Raw genomic sequence first — 22,616 nt, 5'->3', positions numbered from 1 at the left:
GGAGAAATTACAAGGGAGAGCCGTTTTTTGTTCTGCATTATAAAATAGCTTGAAAATTGACTTACATCCAGGACCAACTTCCCAGCTTTAACACAGCGTGCAGTGGCGGGATCATCCTCTAGGGACTTTGGCAAGCTGTAGAGGGACTTGAACTTTTCATAATCCTCCTTGTACTTCACCTAAAAAAAACATGTTTAATTCACTTAGCAAAGAAAATACGAATCAATTTATGTTTGCATGTACGTGTGCAACTTACCCCACTGAGAATGACCTTCTGGTTCTTAGCATGTTTCAGGGCATGAGAGTCATGAGGAATATGGTAGCTTTTAGCTTTGATTTTATCCCAGGTGGCAGTGTATTTTTTCTGTGAACGGAAACATACAAGTGTACAGAGCATGATTTAACAGAGACCTACTGCAGCCTTGAATCAACTGAGGTGAACTTACGTTGCTGAAAAACTCCTTGAAGTTGTGGCATCTGGCGTAATCATGTGTATCCAAAATGGTGGTGTACAGGTGCTTCTCCTTGTGATATGCCTCCCTGTAGTTGAGCTGTGAACATATTTAATTTATTACGAATACAATTAAAAGATATTAGGCGGTTAAACAAATGAGTCTTCTGATTACAATGAAACACACTGACCTCACTGGCCCATGTGTGACCCAGTATGGCCGTCACATAAACAGGAGTGTCCGTCACAATCGAATAGTTGTTGAATTCTTTCTTGGCTTCATCTCTATATTTCAGCTGAAGGAAAAAAGAAATTGTTCCTCTCAATTCCACAGTTATACAAAAGCTGGATACAGAGCTAAACTATTGACTTACTTCACTCTGCAAGTCGTAGGCCTTCTTGGCACGAACAATCTCTGGTGTATCCCACACATAACAACCAATGCCCTTCATCCAGGTGAGGTCCTCTTTGTAGAACACCTGTTTAATCACATAGGGGGAAAAAAAATGAATTAGAAAAATAGATTTACGTAAGTAAAACTAAACTTTATGTGGAAACAAATTTCATTTTGTTGTCCATAATCTTCTCTCACCTTTCTGAGATACACTGAATTAACAATAATCGATCCAAACAGAAGTGGTCTTAAGGTCAACCACCATCAAAACATTCAAAACACGTTAAGCGTCGGAAAAAAACTCACATCGCTCAGAATCTCATTGGTCTTGCGAGCTCGGATTGCATCCTCTTGCTCAGGGTGGCAGGTCCACTGGTGCAGGTAAGTGCGGTAGAGAACGTCGCTCAGCATATCCTGGCACCGCTTTGCAACCTTGTTAGCGATGATGTCAGGTGGCAGGTGCATCTTGGTTTTGGTTTGATGATAGTCCTTTTGGTATAACCTCTATTCAACACAAACCACACATGGATAATTAAATCAAAATACATTATTAGGAAACCTGTAAACACATTAATATAATTTCACGACTATAAAAAGCTTATTTTTCACAGATTTTGAACCCTGTGGCATATACAACATACTGCATTTTTATGAGTAAAAGCCTCCAGAAGACGATCATTTCTGAAACAAGAGGTTATAGTAATGTACCAAAAGCTGCAAACAACAAGAATTAAAAAACAATAATTTGGTTTGTGCACCATGAACACACCCTTGTGATCGACACGACACAGAGAAATACATATGATGCAGCTTTTAAGTTGAAGGAAACTTATCTAGCAGTTGAAGAAGGAAATCGAGATGTTGTACATAGCAGTGAAAATAACTGACTCAATGCAAAGACTTTTAGATGTTATAAAAGCGGATGACCTTAACTTTACAATGGTTTTTCTGTTTTCTTATCATGCCATGTTAAAGAAGTGTTACAAGCAAACAAAAAAACATGTATTTAATGACATCTTTAGTTTCTATAAATGTGTGGCCTTTATATGTACATATTTATTTTCATTTTCATCTTATATTCAGGTGCACTCTATAGCCAGAAATCGCTGTATTTTAATGAGAATTAAGTTTTAATACCAAAAAAAAATATGAACATTTTATTCACTGTTTGTATCTTTTTAATCTCTCTTACCATTCCCTTGTTCTTCTCCTGCGTTCCACATCTCATCACCTCTGGGAAGTCCACCAAGGTACCGGCCATGTAATGACCCTTGGCCTTCTCATGCATATCCTTGTATTTAACCTATCAAGAAGAAAGAAAATGTGGCCATAAAAACACTACATCATAAATACTATCATGATAACTGGCTGCAATTGCAAATTATCACTCACGTCACTGGCAATGTCTCTGCCCTTCTTGCCAGATAGAAGTGGGATGTATTCATGGTCCAGTTGGTAGCCTGTTGCCTTGGATTCATCCCAGGCTAATTTGTAGTTTTTCTAAAATGAATCCCATCATATTATTTCAAAACTGTTTAAACAATGTATTAAAAGGTGAAAGATAAAGACAAGTGTTCTACATTACCTCACTAATGTTTTTGGACACCTCCCTGCTGTGGGCCAGTTGAGGAGTATCTTCTGAACCAATGTAATGACCCTTTTCGGCATTGAAGGTCTCTTTGTATTTCAGCTATCCAAAAAATAGAGATATTATGAGTTGAAGATGAATTATCCTGAATACATTTTGTGGGGATAATTGTCCAACATACATCGCTGAGGTTAGCTGCATTAGTCTTGGCCAATAATATTTCTGGACGGTCAACGATCAGTGTGAAATTTTTATATAATTCTTTGGCAGCCTTGGTGTAGAGTCTCTGTAAACACAAACGGAGGCGAAAATCAATTCTAAGTATTCAGAGAATATTTAAAATTCTGCTGAAAAAAATTCTGCATACCTCGTTGAGAATGTGCTGAGCCTTCTTGACCTTTACGTGATGGACAGACTCATTTGGCATCCATCCACAGCCCCTAATCCATTCCATATCAGCCTTGTAGATAAACTGAAGGTAAGAAAAGAAAAACATTGGGTAAAGGCAGCATTTAAAAAATGTCATCATCATTCATCTTGTCTGACACCACTCACGTCACTCTGGAGTTCGTAGGCTTTTCTGGCCTGCATGACATCACTGGAGTCTGGCAGGCAGGTCCACTGGTGCAGACGAGTTCTGTAGTTGTCATCATTAACCTGCTTCTGGCATTTCTTTGCCAGTTCAAACTGCAGCATGTCTACAGGGAGGTTGAACTTGGTCTTGGACTTATTAAAGTCCTTCTTGTACAAAGCATCACTGGCAATCTTGGCAGAGTTCAGTGCCAGCATGAGAAGAGGGTCATCCTGGACACTGCGAGCACCAATGTGATGGCCAACTTGCTTACGATATGACTCAAGGTACTTATGCTGAGGCAAAATGAGACAGAAATTACTAAATTTGCTGAGTAATTTTAAAAATTACTGTTAAAAAAGTACTTACGTTACTCTGAATTTTAGAAGTAACAATGCACTGCTTAATTCCCACTGCATCTCCAGGCATGAAGTAGCCTGTGGCTTTAACTTTATCCCATTCCTTGGTGTACAGTTTCTGCAAAGAAAAATAATTGTTTTTTTGGTATTCTTTACGTCATTTACTTAAATATCACACATTTTACTTACAGGATGAACGTTCTTTGCCACCTCTCTTGCTGTGACAATTGTTGGTGTCTCCACCAGTGAGTATTTTGTCTTATCCTGATGCCAGGCCTTGCGATACTTGGCCTAAAAATAATATTTGGGATTAAAATAATTTGAGAATAAAACTTAAGGACATGACATCACAGACAGAACCGCAGTCAGTCTTACCTCATCTAAGGCAAGAGCAGCATTCTTGGCACAGACCATGTCTACTCTGTCAGTCGGAACGATGAATTTTTGTTCATCCAATTTGACACGGTAGCCTCTCTGTGAGGGATAAAGAGAATATATGTTTTAGATGATTAAATAAACATAACTATAAAGGCGCAATTTGACTAAAAATATGAAACACTTACATCAGCAAGGATTTTCTGTGCATGTTTGACCTTCAGCACTTCCACTGACTCATGCGGCACCCATCCACATCCACGGATCCATTCCATGTCAGCTTTGTACACAGCCTGGGAAGGCAAAACACAACTTGGATTTGCCATAAAACAACAACACGAAATTGAACAGTAATTATATAAAAACTTGTATATATATAAATAAGAATAATAAGAAAAGATTAAGTAACACCAAACCACTTACGTCACTCTGAAGGTCATACGCTTTCCTGGCCTGGACCACATCAGTGGAGTCTGGCAGGCAGGTCCAATTGTGCAGATGGGTTCTGTAGTTAAAGTCATTGACCTGGATCTGACATTTCTTAGCCAGCTCAAGATTGAGCATGTCTACGGGAAGGTTGAACTTGGTCTTTGACTTATTGAAGTCCTTCTTGTAAAGGACATCGCTGGCAATTTTGCCTGAGTTCAGAGCCAGCATGATCAGGGGGTCTTCTTCAACGCAGCGAGCACCAATGTGGTGACCGACCTGCTTTCTGTATCCTTGTTTGTACTTGTACTACAAAAAAAACAATGATTAATGTAATAATCGGCATTCTGTTTTTTAATAATAATAAAATGCGTCCTACATCACTGATGATGTCTCTGGAAGCTCTAGCTTTCAGCACAGCGATAGCATCCTCCTTAATATGGTATCCTTTGGCCTTCTGGTCATCCCAAGCCTTTGTGTAAAGTTTCTGTGGAGAGCAAACAGATATGGCATTTTGTCACTGGACACAATTAGCTTGGGATGAAATAAAGAATCCGATGGATACACAACGCAAATAAATGTACCTCGCTGATGTTAACTGCATTGGCCTTGGAAAGTATCACAGAAGGAATATCAGCCGGAAGGTGGATTTTGAGCTTGTCCTTATCCCAGACTTCTCTATATTTCCACTGTCAAAAAACGAAACATAAATTTACAATTTGTGGCAGAAACAGGGTCTTTATTCCTCTATTAAAATATATATTTTGATACTTACGTCACTGAGGTTGTCAGCATTTTGCTTGGACAGGACAATTGCTGGCAGATCAACCACACTTGTGAACTTGACACTACTTGGGGGCTGGCGATAAAGCCTTTCATTGAGAACCTTCTGGGCATTTCTAGCTTTGACAACATCGACAGAGTCCTGGGGGGACCAGCCGCATCCCCTCAGCCACTCCATGTCGGCTCTGTAAACAGCCTTAAATAGAAATGTAGAATTGTTACTACTAGTTTTACATTCTTCAAACATGTTGAGAAATTATGATTCTCAAAAAAAACCAATTCTTAAACATACTTACATCACTCTGTAGATCATAGACCTTCCTGGCCTGGACAACATCACTGCTGTCTGGAAGGCATGTCCACTGGTGCAAGTGAGTTCTGTAGTTGAAGTCATTCACTTGTTGCTGGCACTTTTTAGCCAATTCAATTGTCAGCATGTCTACTGGCAGATTGTACTTGGTCTTGGTCTTGTTGAAGTCTTTCTTGTAAATATTGTCACTGGAGATCCTAGCTGCATTAGCTGCCAGCATTATCAGTGGATCATCATTTACACTGAGCGCTCCGATGTGATGGCCACATTGCTTGCGGAAACCTGCTTTGTATTTATACTACAGATCGTGAAAGATGTTAGTGAATATTTTAAGTTTCATTGATTGGAATTTCCAAAGAAATATTGCAAACTTACATCACTGATGATGTTTCTGCCAGCCTTGGCTGCTAAAACTGAGATTGCATCCTTGGGAAGGTAGTAGCCCTTGTTGATGGTGTCCATGTAGCCTTCACGATAATATTTCTGCAGAAACAAATATGATTTTGAAACCAGCCTTACTCATCTTCCACCAGCAACAGTTTTACTATCATATGGGGACATGAATTACCAGACTGGTGTTGAGTTTGTTCTGCTTGGCAAGGACGATCTCTGGTGTGTCTGGCATGACATGAATGTTGGTCTTGTCAGCCTCCCACGCAGAAACATAGGCTTTCTAAAAATGAATGATAAAAACTCAGCGACTTAATAATAGCCTGAAAAGAAAAAGAAAACTTTGTGAAATTATATTTAACAAAAATACCTTATTCATAATCTGGGCATTGGCCTGAGCAAGGGCATATGGCATATCAACGGTCTGGGCAGTGAATTTGAATTTGGAAGGATGTTCACGGTATTTCTGATCACTTAAGATCGCTCCGGCCTTCTTTGCTTTTTCTACATCGAGAGATCCTATTGGCACCCAACCTGTTCCCTTGATCCATTCCATGTCGGCTTTATAAACAGCCTGTCAAACAAAAAACAGTTGTTTTAAAATTAATAAAGGTCAACTTGAAAAAAATGCACTTGTGAAATAGTTTTACTGACATCACTCTGAAGGTCATACGCTTTCCTGGCCTGGACCACATCAGTGGAGTCTGGCAGGCAGGTCCAATTGTGCAGATGGGTTCTGTAGTTAAAGTCATTGACCTGGATCTGACATTTCTTAGCCAGCTCAAGATTGAGCATGTCTACGGGAAGGTTGAACTTGGTCTTTGACTTATTGAAGTCCTTCTTGTAAAGGGCATCGCTGGCAATCTTGGCTGAGTTTAGAGCCAGCATGATCAGGGGGTCGTCTTCAACGCAGCGAGCACCAATGTGGTGACCGACCTGCCGGCGATACCCTGTCTTGTACTTGTACTGCACAGATGAAACAAAAGTATTTGGTCAGTTATAAAATCAAGATGAAAAAGTCTTAACATATCGACAAGTCATGTTACTCACATCGCTAATTATTTCTCTTCCACGTTTGGCAGCAACAATAGACACAGCATCTGATTTGATATCATAACCCTTTCTGAAGATCTCCTCAACAGCTTCCCTGTACAGTTTCTGGAAGAATACAGTAACATTGAATTAGGCATTATTTTTTCTTAATCAATACTACTAGCCTCATATTAACAAGGGAAATACCTTGCTCATGTTTTGAGCATTTGCTTTCGAAAGCAACATCTCAGGCATATCTGGAGAAACATGATTCTTCATTTTATCAGCTTCCCAAGAAGCGATGTAGTTTTGCTATAGGAAAAAAAACAGGTTATTAAAATTGTGACATCTCATACAAGAAAAAAAAAGATTTTTACCTTGTTCATGATATTTGCATTTGCTTTGGCTAAAAGCATGGGCATGGAGCTCATGTCAGTGGTAAATTTGTGTTTGTCTGGTTTATCTCTGTAAAGGCGTTCACTGAGAATCGTTCCTGCATGTTTGGCCTTAACAACATCCACGGAACCAATTGGGATCCATCCCACACCAACAACCTCATCCATGTCAGCCTTGTAGACAGCCTATTAGAAGACATTGTTAGAAATAGGTGCTTCATGAGATATAGATAGATTCAGAGACTGCTTAACACTTACATCACTCTGAAGATCATAGGCTTTTCTGGCCTGTACAACATCACTGGAGTCTGGCAGGCAGGTCCACTGGTGTAGGCGAGTGATGTAGTTTGCATGGTTGACCTGAATCTGGCATTTCTTAGCCAGCTCAAGACTTAGCATGTCTACTGGCAAATGGAACTTAGTCTTGGATTTGTTAAAGTCCTTCTTGTACAAGTTATCACTTGCAATTTTGGCTGAGTTCAAAGCCAGCACAATCAGAGGGTCATCTTTGACACTTAGTGCACCAATGTGGTGACCGACCTGCTTTCTGTATCCTTGTTTGTACTTGTACTAGTCAAATTAGCAAGAGAAAAGGTGATATTAACATCTTGATGTTCCGTGATTTTTGAGAAATGGAAGCAAACTACTTACATCACTAACGATATCTCTTGATGCTTTGGCAGCTTTTACAGAGACTGCATCCGGAGGCAAGAAATACCCCTTCTGGATGGTGGCTTCAAATCCTTGTCTGTACAGTTTCTGAGAAGGATATGTATAAGGGTTTAACACAAGTAAATGAACTGCTACATAAAATTAATAGCAATGCATTTTATTATATATTTAACTCTTTAGTGTTAGAAAACAATCACACTAACCTTACTCATATTGATAGCATTTTGCTGAGAGAGTACGATCTCTGGAGTGTCAGGCTGGATATGAATGTTGGTCTTATCTTTCTCCCATGCTTCAGTGTAACGACGCTACAAAAATAAAACATGTATTTTCAATCAAAGCACAATAGCTTCAATACAACTTTCTTGAGATATGTTATGATACCTTGTTCATGGTCAAAGCATTGTTCTTTGCAAGTTCAATATTCATTGCATCAACTGTGCTGGTGAAAGGAACAGTGCTAGGGTGCTGCCTGTATTTTCTCTCACTCAAAATCTCAGCTGCCTTCTTTGCTTTCTCCACCTCAATTGACCCCATAGGGACCCAGCCCAAACCCTGAAGCCACTTCATATCAGCTTTGTAGACAGCCTATGAAGAACATGATAAGTTTGATTAAACTGTGATATTTCAGTGAATATCTGATATCAATATGATTATGAAATATCAACTGAAATACTCACATCGCTCTGAAGGTCATACGCTTTCCTGGCCTGGACAACATCAGTGGAGTCTGGAAGGCAGGTCCAGTTGTGCAGACGGGTGATGTAGTTGGCATGGTTGACCTGGATCTGGTTCTTCTTGGCCAGCTCAAAGGCTATCATATCCACAGGCAGGTGGAACTTGGTCTTGGACATGTTGAAGTCCTTCTTGTACAGAGCATCACTAGCTATCTTTGCTGAATTCAGAGCCAGCATGAGGAGAGGGTCGTCCTGGACACACCGAGCCCCTATGTGATGGCCCACCTGCTTGCGGTACCCTGTCTTGTACTTGTACTGTTGCAGAAATACAATAAATCCAGTATATTAAAATGATCTTTAAAATCAAATAATGAATAAAACTACATTATTGTTTATGCACATATTATAGCTGTATTGTTTGACAGTGATTTATATTATGATAACTATATACTGTTTATAATTGAACCACACAAATAAACTACAAACTTACATCGCTGGCAATGTCTCTGGAGGCTTTGGCTGCACGGATCGAAATAGCATCATTTCGCATATCGTAGCCCTGCTTCTTGGCATCTTCATGAGCTTGTTTGTACCTTTTCTGTTATGAAAATCATTAACAATCAAATTAAGCAAAAAGTAGTGGACTCGAAAATTTTTGGTAAGTATACCTCGCTGTAGTTGACATTGTTGGCTTTGGCAAGAAGAACATCCATAGCATCAGGCATGATGTGGATCTTTGTTTTGTCACTATGCCACGACTCAGTATATGCTTTCTGTAATGATATACAGGCATATATACAGTCAACATATTCATAAAATGGAGGCTTTATTATTGTGACCACGCTATGATATAATACCTGGTTCATAATCTGAGCATTGGCTTTAGCCAGGGCCATGGGCATGTCTTCAGTTGTTATCTTGAACTTGTAGTTGCTTGGATGCCGACGGTAAAGCTTCTCACTCAGGATCTCACCAGCTTTCTTTGACTTCTCTACATCCACTGACCCTATGGGCACCCAGCCAATGCCCTTCAACATCTTCAGTTCCTCCTTGTAAACAGCCTGGAAAAGCAAAGACACAAACTCAGAGAAAGATAATATAGATAATTCTAAATATCAACTGAAATACCCACATCACTCTGGATGTCATATGCATGTCTGGCCTGGACCACATCACTGGAGTCTGGAAGGCAGGTCCAGTTGTGCAGGCGGGTGATGTAGTTGGCATGGTTGACCTGGATCTGGTTCTTCTTGGCCAGCTCAAAGGCCATCATGTCTACTGGTAGGTGGAACTTGGTCTTGGACTTGTTGAAGTCCTTCTTGTAGAGGTAATCGCTGGCAATTTTGGCCGAGTTCAAAGCCAGCATGAGGAGAGGATCGTCCTGGACGCTGAGAGCGCCGATATGGTGCCCCACCTGCTTACGGTACCCTGCCTTGTATTTGTACTACAAGCAAAAGAACAAGCTCAATAGTTATTCCTACATTCTGTTTTTGTTGCAATTAATACCCATTGAATAAGATTTACTTCTTACATCACTGGCAATGTCTCTGGTTTTCCGAGCTGCAAGGATGGAAATAGCATCATTTCGCAGATCATAGCCTTTCTTCTTGGCATCTTCATTAGCTTGCTTGTATCTTTTCTGTAAAAAAACAAAAACAAAACAATCTTACAATTGAAAGTGTTTCATCTAATATATGACTTTTTATTAATGATTATTTTTTCTTAATAGGAAATTTGAACTGGACATCATATTTAACACTTAAAAGCTAACATACTTCGCTGTAGTTGACATTGTTGGCTTTGGCAAGAAGAACATCCATAGCATCAGGCATCACATGGATCTTGGTCTTATCAGTATTCCAGGCCTCAATGTATGCTTTCTGCAATAAAAACTCAATTGTTAGGCACAGAAAAGCCTGCTAATATAAACATCAAATATTAACATTTGAAACGTTTGAACACAAACAAAAGTGCAGCTAATCTAAAATTAACTAAAGCTTGACTCCAATATTACTTGAAATGAGTCCGTACCTGGTTCATAATCTGAGCATTGGCTTTAGCCAGGGCCATGGGCATGTCTTCAGTTGTTATCTTGAATTTGTAGTTGCTCGGATGCCGACGGTAAAGCTTCTCACTAAGGATCTCACCAGCTTTCTTTGACTTCTCTACATCCAGTGACCCTATGGGCACCCAGCCAATACCCTTCAACACTTTTAGTTCCTCCTTGTAAATAGCCTAGAAAAAAAAAACAAAGACAAAAATTCAGAGAAAGATATTAAATATAATTCTATATATCAACTGAAATACTCACATCACTCTGGATGTCATATGCATGTCTGGCCTGGACCACATCATTGGAGTCTGGAAGGCAGGTCCAGTTGTGCAGGCGGGTGATGTAGTTGGCATGGTTGACCTGGATTTGATTCTTCTTGGCCAGTTCAAAGGCTATCATGTCTACTGGTAGGTGGAACTTGGTCTTGGACTTGTTGAAGTCCTTCTTGTAGAGGACATCGCTGGCAATTTTGGCCGAGTTCAAAGCCAGCATGAGGAGAGGGTCGTCCTGGATGCTGAGAGCACCGATATGGTGCCCCACCTGCTTACGGTACCCTGTCTTATATTTGTACTGTAGGAAGAAACAAATCATAGATGTACTTGACAGGGTATGATAAAATAACAACAGCATATTACACTTGTTTCAGTTTTGTTTCGATATTTAATGCTGCGTTATTAGAGTATGAAAGAGTATAGTCTGCTGTGGTAATAATAGATTGAATTAGTCAGCATATTCAATTACTTACATCACTGGCGATGTCCCTGGACTTTCTTGCTGCAATGATGGAAATTGCATCATTACGCATGTCGTAGCCCTTTTTCTTGGCATCCTCATTTGCCTGCTTGTATGATTTCTGTATATGATGGAAATACATTAAAAATCAGACCATTAATTATCACATGATAACAATAGTGTATTATTCAGACATAAACATATATTAAGTGTTTGATACTCACCAAACTGTAGTTGTTTTTGTTTGCTTTGGCAAGGAGAATATCCATGGCATCTGGCATTACATGGATGCTGGTCTTGTCCTTTTCCCAGGCCTGGTGGTACGCTGACTGTAAAGTTTCAAGTTGTGTTCATGAGGAATGGAGCAAGTATTTCAGAGTAAAATGTGTCAATTATACAAATGAGAAAATCTGGTTCCATTGTCTAATATGCAAAAATTTCTACAGTAAATAACGTAGTACAGGTTATAACATGTACTATATTGATCTGAGCTGCCCATTGAAGGTCCAAAATCATTTAAAAAAATTATATTTACTACTAGCGCAAGGAACAATGTACAGGACACATTCTGAAGTATGTACTATCATAGGTAATCTTACTTGGTTCATAATCTGAGCGTTGGCTTTAGCCAGGGCCATGGGCATGTCTTCAGTTGTTATCTTGAACTTGTAGTTGCTTGGATGCCGACGGTAAAGCTTCTCACTAAGGATCTCACCAGCCTTCTTTGACTTCTCTACATCCAGTGACCCTATGGGCACCCAGCCAATGCCCTTCAACACCTTTAGTTCCTCCTTGTAAACAGCCTGGAAAAGCAAAGACACAAAATCAGAGAAAGATATTACAGATAATTCTAAATATCAACTGAAACACTCACATCACTCTGGATGTCATATGCATGTCTGGCCTGGACCACATCATTGGAGTCTGGAAGGCAGGTCCAGTTGTGCAGGCGGGTGATGTAGTTGGCATGGTTGACCTGGATCTGGTTCTTCTTGGCCAGCTCAAAGGCCATCATGTCTACTGGTAGGTGGAACTTGGTCTTGGACTTGTTGAAGTCCTTCTTGTAGAGGGCATCGCTGGCAATCTTGGCCGAGTTCAAAGCCAGCATGAGGAGAGGGTCGTCCTGGACGCTGAGAGCGCCGATATGGTGCCCCACCTGCTTACGGTACCCGGCCTTGTATTTGTACTATGAAAAGGGATGTTTTGTTAGAATTGTTAAAATGATTAACCACTAACTGGTTTTAATAGATGACTATTTCTCAAGTCTTACATCACTGGCGATTCGAGTGGATAATTTGGCAGCCTGGATGGCAATAGCATCGGTGCGTACATTGTGCCCCTTCTTCTTAGACAACTCATTACTCAATTTGTAGAGTTTCTAAATACAAGAGATAAAAAAAATATATTGTGAAAAGCATATTAAAAAAATATATTTTGACATTAAATACTTACCTCACTGTAGTTAACTTTATTTGCTTTTGCTAGGAGCACATCCATTGCATCAGGCATGATGTGAATTGATGTCTTGTCTTTTTCCCAGGCTTTGGTGTAAGATTGCTACAAAAACACATTGATCAGATTTTGTGTAATGAAGACAGAGTCGGGTTTATTTTGTAATTATACCTTATCCATGATCCGGTTGTTGGCAGTGGCAAGTGTCAGGTCCATGGAATACATGTCCTTGGTGAATTTAAAGTTGCTTGGACGTTGACGATAATTCTGTTCATTAAGCGCAAGACCGGCTACTCTTGCTTTCTCAACATCCAGTGAGCCAATAGGAACCCATCCGGTTCCTTTTATGAACTGCTGATACTCACTCTTGTATTGATTCTGAAAAGGAGCAGTACGTTTAAAATGTATTACATTATGCGGTACCAGTGAGAATATTTTGTAAAAACTTGACCTTTAAATACATACATCACTAGCAATGAACTGCATGTTGCGAGCAAGCTCAAGGTTCATAGCATCAGGAAGTACAGTGTAGTGGTTGATCATCTTTTTGTACCCAGCCATGGTCTGAGCAGCAGAGGCCTGCTTCGCATGGACCAGACTAATCATGTCCACAGGGCTGTGATACTTCAGCTTGGACTTGTGGTAGTCCTTCTTGTAGTTCTTGTCACTCTGCAACTTGGCCACCTCCATGTAGTGAACCATCAGAGGATCATCCTTGATGCTGCGGAAGCCAACATGGTGACCACGAGCCTTCTCATAAGCCAACTTGTACTTGAACTATGAATCAAACAGAAAGAGAAACAGCTTAAAAATTGCTATTTAATTCATAAGAATTATAAGATATGTCTCCATTTACTCACATTGCTGGCAATAGTGGTGCCAGATTTTGCAGCAATAATTGGGATGGCATCTGCTTTTAGATTGTATCCCTTATTGGCCATCTCGACCAAACCAGCTTTGTAACGTTTCTGTGAAAAATAAGTGTTAAAAAATGTGTGCCTTTGATTCATATTTAATGTTAATTTGTAGTATATTACACACATTGCTCATGGTCATGGCATTTGCCTTGGCAAGGACAATTTCCGGAGCATCTGGCATGACGTGAACGGTCAGCTTATCTTTTTCCCAAGCTGCGGTGTAAGCTTTCTAATAACAACAAGAAAAAGAGAAATGAATGTTGACATTGTTTAAACAGAATAAACATCGACTTGAATTTTTTTGAACAGTCTTTGACACCTTATTCATGATCTGGTTGTTGGCAGTAGCCAGAGTCAAATCCATGGAGTCCATAAGCTTGCTGAATTTATGGTTGGAGGGGTGAGTTCGATACCTTGCATCACTGAGGATGTTACCCCCAAGCTTCGCGGTTTCAACACCTATTGAACCGATTGGCACCCACCCAGTACCTCTCACATAGTTGTTCCAGTCAGACTTGTATCCACACTGTAAAGAAAATCATTTTCCCTCAGTAAAATATGGATAATTTTTAATCATCAGAGATCAAGATTTTAGCAAAATTGAAAACGTTGTGCTGAAAACTACTCATACGAACTAAACATTGGTGTGTGTAGTTTTTTGACTTACATCGCTGGCCTGGGCATTCATTGTTCGAGCGTGCACAAGGTTCATGGCATCTGGAAGGAGAGCATAACTGTGCTGTATCTTCCTATACCCGGCCATTGTTTGAGCAGCAGAGGCCTGCTTAGCATGGATCACACTCATCATGTCCACTGGAGTGTGATACTTCAGCTTGGCCTTGTGGTAGTCCTTCTTGTAGTTCTTGTCACTCTGCAACTTGGCCACCTCCATGTAGTGAACCAGCAGAGGATCATCCTTGATGCTGCGGAAGCCAACATGGTGACCACGAGCCTTCTCATGTGCCAGCTTATACTTGAACTGGAGAGAGGAATTGTTTGTTAACATCAGACACTTTTTTAACATGGTTCATGTTTTTCTTTGATCTTACATTACTAGCAATAGTTGTTCCTTGCTTGGCAGCAATAATTGCGATGGCATCTGCTTTCAGATTGTATCCCTTGTTGGCCATCTCCACAATACCAGCTTTGTAACGTTTCTGTGCAATAAAAAGAAAATTGGTATTTCAAAAAAAGGAAAAGAGTAAGAAACATATTCGTCGTGCAGGATATATACATTGCTCATGTTGATAGCGTTTGCCTTAGCCAAGACGATCTCAGGTGAGTCTGGCATTACATGGACAGTAAGTTTGTCCTTTTCCCAGGCAGATGTGTAGGCTTTCTATAAAAGAGTCATTAGAAAAGAGAATTAATGTTGAAGCACAGTTATCCTGCCTATGATAGAGATTCTGAAATGTGTACCTTATTCATGATTTTATTGTTGGCAGTAGCCAGAGCCACATCCATTGAATCCATAAGCTTACTATACTTGTAGTTGGATGGGTGTGTTCTATACTTTTTTTCACTGAGAATATCACCACCAACCCTAGCAGTTTCAACTCCAATTGAACCAATAGGAACCCAACCGGTACCTTTGACAAAGCTGTTCCAATCCGACTTGTAATCACTCTGAAATGTAAGGAAATGTTGGTTTGATATGAATTGTTTTCCACAATATTTTTGATTTTGCAAACAGTTACTTACATCACTAGTCTGTGTGTTCATGGTACGGCACCGCTGAAGCTCCAAATTGTCAGGTAGGAGGAAGTAGTTGTGTGGGATTTTTCTGTAGCCAGCAAACGTCTGAGCAGCAGAGGCTTGCTTAGCGTGGACCAGACTAATCATGTCCACTGGAGTGTGATACTTCAGCTTGGCCTTGTGGAAGTCCTTCTTGTAGTTTTTGTCACTCTGTAACTTGGCCACCTCCATGTAGTGAACCAGCAGAGGATCATCCTGGATGCTGCGGAAGCCAACATGGTGACCACGAGCCTTCTCATAAGCTTTCTTGTATTGAACCTAAGAACCACAGCAATCAGTTGAGGTTTAGGTGGACATCTTGTAAATAAATGAGAGATAACAGAGGTTTGAGAGATACACACATTGCTGGCAATATGTCTTCCTTGTTTAGCGTGCAGGATAGAAATAGCATCAGGCTTCAAGTCGTAGCCTTTGGCAATATCTTCAAGCCACTTCTGCTTGTAGTGACTCTGAAAAAATCATAAGGAGAAGAATGCTAAGATGAACAACAAAACCACCAGTGATTTAGTCAAGACACACATTTTTTAAAATAAAAATGTTTTTTTCACCTCACTCATGGTCTGGGCATTGAACTTTGCCTGAAGGAATTCTGGACTGTCGGCTGGCAGGTTATAGGTATGCATAAACTTCTCACCTGAAGCCTTGTATGAAGCCTACAAGCAAATAAAAGAATGATTTAAAAATTCATATGATTGCACTAGCATGTAAATCCATTTATTTGTTAGGGAAACATAGTTTCCTACCTTGTCCATTATCTTAGAGTTTGTCAGGGCCAGGGCCATGTTCATATCATCAGTTTTGCTTGTGAATTTAAGTCCACTTGGATGCTGACGATAGCTCCTCTCATCCAAAGCAGCACTGGCAGTTTTGGCCTTCTCAACATCAATGGAACCAATGGGCACCCAGCCGGCACCTTTACAAAACTGAGTGTAATCTGATTTATAAACGTTCTGTGGGAATCAAAGACAAACCATGGTTTAGTGTACACTTGTGTATACGTGTGACATAAAATTGTATTGCTTTGTTCAAAACATACATCACTTTGAATTTCCATCATGCCTCTGCACCGCTGCAAGTGCAGGTTGTCAGGCAGAAGAAGATAACTGTGAGGGATCTTCCTGTATCCGGCCATGGTCTGAGCAGCAGAGGCCTTCTTGGCATGGATCATGCTCATCATGTCCACTGGAGTGTGATACTTCAGCTTGGCCTTGTGGTAGTCCTTCTTGTAGTTCTTGTCACTCTGCAACTTGGCCACCTCCATGTAGTGAACCAGCAGAGGATCATCCTTGATGCTGCGGAAGCCAACATGGTGACCCTTTGCCTTCTCATGTGCCAGCTTATACTTGTACTAAAAAAAAAGACCCAAGACATTAAATCAATATTTAATCAAATCTGTAGAGTTAACATTCAAGGGGAATAGTGGAATGTTCATCGCTTACATTACTTGCAATATCCCTGGAACTTTTTGCTGCAACGATGGAAATAGCATCTTCCTTCAAATGATGTCCTTTGAGAATATCTTGACGGTGAGCATAAGTATAGTAATTCTACAATAGATACACAAAATAGTTACAAAATATAGACCACATTGTGCAAATAAAGAGAACATGTGGAAGCATAAACCAACCTGGCTGATGTTGGCAGCATTGTATCTGGCCTGCATCAGCTCTGGCGTGTCAGCAGGGAGGTGATAGGTGTGCACGAACTTCTCTCCACTGGCCTTGTACTCTTTCTGAATTGTGGCAACAAAGACAGGTTAATGCCCATTTTAATTATGTTTGTTTTTTGTTCTTTAATTGGATTTACATTATTCATTATTTTGGCGTTGGCCTTGGCCAGCTCCATGCTCATGGAGTCAGTTTTGCTGGTGAACTTGAAGTTGGAAGGAGGCTGTCTGTACTTTCTCTCATCCAAAGCTGATGCCGCCTTTTTCGCTTTCTCCACCTCCAGGGAGCCAATGGGTACCCAGCCTATTCCCTTGACTGATGTCTCATAATCCTGCTTGTAGTTGAACTGAAAAAAAGAGGTAGCACTGTGAGCGCAATCTTTTAGTTATAAAAACAACATCATTCAATGGAGGCTTATAAATGAACGCACATCACTTGCGTTGAAGTTCATGGTGCGGGCAAGATCCAAATTCATGGAACCCGGTAGAAGACAGTAGTTATGATGGTGCTGTTTGTAGCCAGTGTATGTCTGAACTTTGGAAGCTTGTTTGGCGTGAGCTAGACTCATCATGTCCACTGGAGTGTGATACTTCAGCTTGGCCTTGTGGTAGTCCTTCTTGTAGTTCTTGTCACTCTGCAACTTGGCCACCTCCATGTAGTGAACCAGCAGAGGATCATCCTTGATGCTGCGGAAGCCAACATGGTGACCCCTCGCTTTTTCATATGCTTTCTTATATTGGACCTGAAAAACAAAGGTGAATAAAGCAATGTGAAAAATCAGGTGGAAACATGGCTTAAGTATTAAATTCGATAAAAATGCTTTAATTCAACTTACATCACTTGCTGCATGTCTGGCGGCCTTGGCAGCAACAACAGAGATTGCATCGGGCTTCAGGTCATAACCTTTAGCAATCAACTCCTGCCAGGCTTGTTTGTAATAATTCTGAAATAATGAAGCAAATAATAATATAGCATAATATAGTAACAAAATACATCAGACTCAAGAGTAAACATGGGTGGAAATGTGTTGGACTCAATGATTGATTTTACCTTGCTGATGTTGAAAGCGTTGCATTTTGCCTGAAGGAACTCAGGGACATCAGGAGGAAGAGAGTATTTCTGATGGATTTCCTCCAGGCCTCTCTTGTAGAACAGCTAAAAGGAAACAAAATAATGAGCTATTCTTTCATCCTCTTAAATATTCAGGAAAAGGGATAAGTAAGAGGTTAAATGACAAGAGTTGTCAATCACTGTTAAACAAGAAGAAGAAGAAGAAAACTCTATTTTGTTTAGAACAGTCAAAAGAAGATATAGTTGCTGCACATATACTTAACATAAATCAATCGATTGTGAGATGTTGATGGTGAAATAAAAGCCCCTGAACTTTACCATTGATTGGCTGTTATTGTTTTTTAATTTTTATTAAAACCGTTACTGTGCTTATATGAAATATTCAGTAAATGGATTTATTTAATTAAAAATGTAAAAAATAGGTTACGTGTGTATAAGTGGAACGTTTATAATCAATTGTTTGAGAAAGCATAGTCAGCATGGTTTGACAATGTTTATGCTTTTTTGAAAACTTACATCGCTCCTCTGAAGCTGGTTGACCTTAGCTTGCATCATGATGGGATGGTCATCAATAGAAGTGAACGGAATTGTGTCAGGAGGCTGTCTGTATTTTTTCTGTAAAAAAAATAAATTAAAACATTAGTTGAGTGTTGCTCTTTAAAAGTTTTAAAAGTGACAGAGCTTGTGTTCAGTTACAATAAAACTGTTAATAATGATAAACCCACCTCGTCCAGGATACGACCGGCGGTCTTGGCCTTTTCGACATCCAAAGAGCCAAATGTCACCCAGGGGGCTCCTTTAGTGTAAGTGTTGTAGTCAGATTTGTACTCATTCTGTGTTGAAGAAAATAATAGACCACGTCAGTAAATCTTGGATAAAAAAATATATCTAATTATTGATATTTACACAAACCACATCTATGTCAACTTGATGTAACATTGACTGTTGTGCTTATTTAATTATTGTTTTAAGTGTTGTCACATAATGCCAATAACTAATTACAGTCATAATAAGTGCTTTATTTGTTTTTTGCTTTGTTATTAATCTCACACACTGTTTTATGCGCTTCAGTCTTCAGTCACATCCTGAAGTCGATATTGATTGGTCTTGTGAATTAAACAATACTTGTCTTTGGTGTGTTAACTTCAAATAGACCTGATTTTTTTTGTTGTAATTTCTCATATTTTGTCCAGAAAAAACAGCAATTTCCGTCCCTGCTGCCGGAAACTAAAGGTTGCAGCAACACTTGAGACTAGTCTCAAATACAGCAGAATGTACATTTCTTGAACTACATCTGCTTAAGTCTTTTCAAAACAATAAATTACTTTTTACACTCAGGCTTCTTTTTTAATACATCAATCTTTTCATCTGACACAAACTAAAGTTGAGGAAATGTATTAGATGTTTGAAAGAGATCAGATTCCTTTCTCTTTTCCTTTTTACTTTATTGACAGTAGTTGTTTTTTTTAATTGTATGTAATTTCAGCTCAGTAACATACGAGGAAAGATTTGGTTTTTTTTTTACTTCTGAATTGTGTTTTCATTTTTGCTGATTAAACACACTGAGTTAAATAACTAAAATGGAAAATATTTTGTACTGAGTATAATGATAATATAATAATGTTTTTCACTGTAGTCAATGTCAAGTTCTGAAATTTTTCTTCTAATATAGCTTTGGTTTGTCAACTTACATCACTCTGAATGATGTTTGCTTTTTTGGCCAGATCCAGCAGCACACTGTCATATGGCAGGTAGAAGTTGGTGCTGATGCTTCTGTAGCCGGTCATACTGGATATGCCCTGGGACTTCTTAGCCAAGGTGATCGACATCATATCAAGAGGAGTGTGGTACTTTGTCTTAATCTTCTCATAGTCCTTTTTGTATTCACGCTGTAGATCACAGTACAAACTTTATTAGGTAACATCATTAAAGGAGATTATACTAAGAAAGAAAGGGTGCTTACTTCACTCTGTATTTTGGCAACATGAACAGAGTGCAAGATTTTGGGATCATCATTGATGCTAAGAGCTCCAACCATCTGTCCCTTGTTCTTCTCGTACTCCTTCTTGTATTTAACCTATCAAGGAAAGTTGAGTTTTAGGGTTAAGATTATTAAGATTTGTTACTGGAACATTTGATTCTATTCAGACTCACATCACTGGCGATGTTTGTGTGCGCACGTGCAGCAAGGATTGGAATGGAATCACCCTTGATCTCAAACTTCTTTGCCTTAGATTTCTCCCAGTCGTACCTGTAACAGTTCTGAAGAGGACAAAGAGTACTGATTGTTAATAAAAAGTTATCAAACAAGTGAATTTACTTGGAAGTCTGAGTTGACTTACATCACTGATGTTGAAAGCGTTAACTCTGGATTGGATGAAGAATGGATAGTCTGGGGGCAGACTGTTCTTGAACTTCATTTCTTCATATTTGGCCTTGTAATTGAGCTGTAAAAGAAAAGTGAAAAAAGAAATCCCTCAATTACAAAAAAAAAACTTAAGTCAAAACCAAACTAATTCTGCATTAGATGCTACTTAAAACAAACATCTCAAAGTTTTCCATGGTTCTCATTGACTTATTTATGCTCAACCCTTTTTAGGTATTTAGACATTTACATACACAAAGTGAGTTATTCCCTATTTGCAAGGATCGCTTGTGAGTAGTAAGCTTCAATTCCATTTTCTACCACAGGGGAGCAGCAATGTTGTGTCAGATCTGAAACGAGGAGCCTCCTGATGTCAGCTGGTTCTGATCACAGGGTTTATTCTCGGCCAAGTGGATGCTAGCTGCTATTTATACAACAAAGCAAGGGCTCTCCAGTTTCCATGGTGCCCACGGAGAGACGGATGATTGGACAGCTTTGAACCAATGATTATATCCGAGACATTCAAATCAACACATAAGCTGATGACTTGATAAAGGCAGAAGCACAGAAGCTATTATTTCCTGTTAAATGTTGAAGGTAGTGACAGTTATTCAATGCTGCACAGATGTAGAGGATGACTGGCACATACGTCACTCAGCTGCTTGGCATTGACAGCTGCTTGAACCTGCACCGGCGAGTCCGTCACTTGTGTGAATTTCACTTTGTCTGGATGTTGACGATAAAGTTTCTGTAAGCCAAAATGAAAGAGTGAGTCCATCTATGAGTTCAAAAGCAAAGGTTGAGAGAGTCACGTTCACTCACTTCACTGCAAGCCTGAAGCTTCTTGCTGGCCTCATATTCTGGAGTGATAGTTTGAGGGAAGAAGCACCTCGTCTTTATGTCCTCATATTCCGCTTTGTATAGTTGCTGAGAAACAAATTCAAATATTTAGGAAATATACTGGAGGAAGATTGTGGAAGATGAGGGACATACATCGTTTTTCATTTCCTCGACTTTCTGGCAGTGGAGCATGTAGACATCCTCGTAGCTGCCGATGTAGTTTCCCTTCACCTCGTTTTCATACTTATCTTTGTAATGCGTCTATCAATAAACAGATTTGTTAAAACAGTGCCTGCAACAAAATCAATGATTTCAATTCCGTACATCAGAGAACTTTTTGAGAACCGAGTCCATCTGGAACTTTGGCGTCTCACAATAGTTGATACTGAAGCCTCTTGACTTCTCGTAGTTGGACTTGTAGACTTTCTGCAACAACAAAAAACATGACTTTTACCAAAAGACTCTTTGATTTATTTCATCATTTATCATCCAATAGGATGACAAGACACCTACATCACTGAGGATTGTGCCGGCATAACGTAGTTGTCGTAGGAGAGGGTTCTCCGTGGCAGGGAGCGTGTTGTAGTCCGACTGTGCCTTTGATTTCTCATATTGCTTCTTATATTGGACCTGTTGACAGATAATACATGTTTGTGAGATGTTTCTGACAGGAACACACTCATATTGCGTTTATGAATCACAATGTGAGAATGTCATACAGTGAAAACTCGTCATGTTTCTCTATGAAACGGCAATGAATGGGAGCTACACAGAGACATTTAGTGTGTGGGCACTGTTTGTGATGACTAACTGTTTGTGATGACGCTGCTTTGAGACACAGGTCAAGCCTCTCTTAAGTCTTCCATAGTAGACACTTCCTATAAAAAAAGAATCTGGTGTCTTGAGGACTCACCTCGCTGGCTGCGATTCTTGCCTTCTTGTTTGTCTCGTAGACGGGCGTTTCTGTTTGCACGTAACAAATTTGGTCTTTGGTGTCCTCATGTTTTTGCGTGTATCTTCTCTGCAATTCAATGAACCAAAGTTAAACCACTGAAATGAGCCACAAAAACTTTAAAAAAAAACATGGTAGAAATCTTACATCGCTTAAGTTCTCCATTGCCACCCTGGCCGTGGCTACATCAAAGTAGGGGGTCTCACACCACTGACCCTTCACATTTTTGTTGTAGTCTTCCTTGTACTTCAGCTGTTGGAGCGAAACACACTCATGATCAGAACATCAAACTGGAGCTTTACATGTTATTGTGTTTTAGATGTTTATCCCGAATGCTACATTGTTTGTCTTCTATCATTTAAGATCATAAGCATCGCTCTCTTTACTTT

General features: G+C 39.7%; 1 protein-coding gene across 1 annotated transcript in view; it reads right to left on the bottom strand.

Moving 5' to 3' along the window:
* Positions 1–22,616, bottom strand: part of neb (nebulin) — a 52,757-nt gene that overhangs the window by 22,369 nt on the left and 7,772 nt on the right. Inside the window, exons 10-89 of the mRNA XM_087803498.1 lie at positions 22,375–22,479; positions 22,189–22,296; positions 21,789–21,905; positions 21,600–21,701; positions 21,429–21,536; positions 21,258–21,362; positions 21,085–21,183; positions 20,413–20,517; positions 20,225–20,332; positions 20,034–20,147; positions 19,762–19,959; positions 18,796–18,903; positions 18,587–18,685; positions 18,050–18,154; positions 17,835–17,942; positions 17,430–17,741; positions 17,139–17,345; positions 16,960–17,064; positions 16,772–16,879; positions 16,369–16,680; positions 16,076–16,282; positions 15,881–15,985; positions 15,674–15,781; positions 15,279–15,590; positions 14,997–15,203; positions 14,812–14,916; positions 14,627–14,734; positions 14,245–14,556; positions 13,897–14,103; positions 13,702–13,806; positions 13,521–13,628; positions 13,126–13,437; positions 12,832–13,038; positions 12,661–12,765; positions 12,479–12,586; positions 12,083–12,394; positions 11,808–12,011; positions 11,433–11,537; positions 11,222–11,329; positions 10,735–11,046; positions 10,455–10,658; positions 10,199–10,303; positions 9,955–10,062; positions 9,556–9,867; positions 9,281–9,484; positions 9,092–9,196; positions 8,914–9,021; positions 8,427–8,738; positions 8,131–8,334; positions 7,950–8,054; positions 7,726–7,833; positions 7,333–7,644; positions 7,057–7,260; positions 6,887–6,991; positions 6,698–6,805; positions 6,302–6,613; positions 6,018–6,221; positions 5,826–5,930; positions 5,633–5,740; positions 5,244–5,555; positions 4,940–5,143; positions 4,749–4,853; positions 4,544–4,651; positions 4,162–4,473; positions 3,927–4,031; positions 3,739–3,837; positions 3,553–3,654; positions 3,374–3,481; positions 2,989–3,300; positions 2,801–2,905; positions 2,615–2,719; positions 2,431–2,535; positions 2,238–2,345; positions 2,038–2,148; positions 1,152–1,349; positions 826–930; positions 643–747; positions 447–551; positions 257–364; positions 66–179 (exon numbers count right to left, since the gene is read on the bottom strand). Of these exons, the coding sequence (XP_087659624.1) occupies positions 66–179; positions 257–364; positions 447–551; positions 643–747; positions 826–930; positions 1,152–1,349; positions 2,038–2,148; positions 2,238–2,345; positions 2,431–2,535; positions 2,615–2,719; positions 2,801–2,905; positions 2,989–3,300; positions 3,374–3,481; positions 3,553–3,654; positions 3,739–3,837; positions 3,927–4,031; positions 4,162–4,473; positions 4,544–4,651; positions 4,749–4,853; positions 4,940–5,143; positions 5,244–5,555; positions 5,633–5,740; positions 5,826–5,930; positions 6,018–6,221; positions 6,302–6,613; positions 6,698–6,805; positions 6,887–6,991; positions 7,057–7,260; positions 7,333–7,644; positions 7,726–7,833; positions 7,950–8,054; positions 8,131–8,334; positions 8,427–8,738; positions 8,914–9,021; positions 9,092–9,196; positions 9,281–9,484; positions 9,556–9,867; positions 9,955–10,062; positions 10,199–10,303; positions 10,455–10,658; positions 10,735–11,046; positions 11,222–11,329; positions 11,433–11,537; positions 11,808–12,011; positions 12,083–12,394; positions 12,479–12,586; positions 12,661–12,765; positions 12,832–13,038; positions 13,126–13,437; positions 13,521–13,628; positions 13,702–13,806; positions 13,897–14,103; positions 14,245–14,556; positions 14,627–14,734; positions 14,812–14,916; positions 14,997–15,203; positions 15,279–15,590; positions 15,674–15,781; positions 15,881–15,985; positions 16,076–16,282; positions 16,369–16,680; positions 16,772–16,879; positions 16,960–17,064; positions 17,139–17,345; positions 17,430–17,741; positions 17,835–17,942; positions 18,050–18,154; positions 18,587–18,685; positions 18,796–18,903; positions 19,762–19,959; positions 20,034–20,147; positions 20,225–20,332; positions 20,413–20,517; positions 21,085–21,183; positions 21,258–21,362; positions 21,429–21,536; positions 21,600–21,701; positions 21,789–21,905; positions 22,189–22,296; positions 22,375–22,479 (12,759 nt within the window). The remainder of the gene's footprint in view (positions 1–65; positions 180–256; positions 365–446; positions 552–642; positions 748–825; positions 931–1,151; positions 1,350–2,037; positions 2,149–2,237; positions 2,346–2,430; positions 2,536–2,614; positions 2,720–2,800; positions 2,906–2,988; positions 3,301–3,373; positions 3,482–3,552; positions 3,655–3,738; positions 3,838–3,926; positions 4,032–4,161; positions 4,474–4,543; positions 4,652–4,748; positions 4,854–4,939; positions 5,144–5,243; positions 5,556–5,632; positions 5,741–5,825; positions 5,931–6,017; positions 6,222–6,301; positions 6,614–6,697; positions 6,806–6,886; positions 6,992–7,056; positions 7,261–7,332; positions 7,645–7,725; positions 7,834–7,949; positions 8,055–8,130; positions 8,335–8,426; positions 8,739–8,913; positions 9,022–9,091; positions 9,197–9,280; positions 9,485–9,555; positions 9,868–9,954; positions 10,063–10,198; positions 10,304–10,454; positions 10,659–10,734; positions 11,047–11,221; positions 11,330–11,432; positions 11,538–11,807; positions 12,012–12,082; positions 12,395–12,478; positions 12,587–12,660; positions 12,766–12,831; positions 13,039–13,125; positions 13,438–13,520; positions 13,629–13,701; positions 13,807–13,896; positions 14,104–14,244; positions 14,557–14,626; positions 14,735–14,811; positions 14,917–14,996; positions 15,204–15,278; positions 15,591–15,673; positions 15,782–15,880; positions 15,986–16,075; positions 16,283–16,368; positions 16,681–16,771; positions 16,880–16,959; positions 17,065–17,138; positions 17,346–17,429; positions 17,742–17,834; positions 17,943–18,049; positions 18,155–18,586; positions 18,686–18,795; positions 18,904–19,761; positions 19,960–20,033; positions 20,148–20,224; positions 20,333–20,412; positions 20,518–21,084; positions 21,184–21,257; positions 21,363–21,428; positions 21,537–21,599; positions 21,702–21,788; positions 21,906–22,188; positions 22,297–22,374; positions 22,480–22,616) is intronic.

The sequence above is a fragment of the Callionymus lyra genome, chromosome 12, assembly GCF_982586985.1.
Source record: "Callionymus lyra chromosome 12, fCalLyr1.hap1.1, whole genome shotgun sequence".
Classification (NCBI taxonomy): Eukaryota; Metazoa; Chordata; class Actinopteri; order Syngnathiformes; family Callionymidae; genus Callionymus; species Callionymus lyra.
This window is presented reverse-complemented; position numbering and strand designations above follow the sequence as displayed.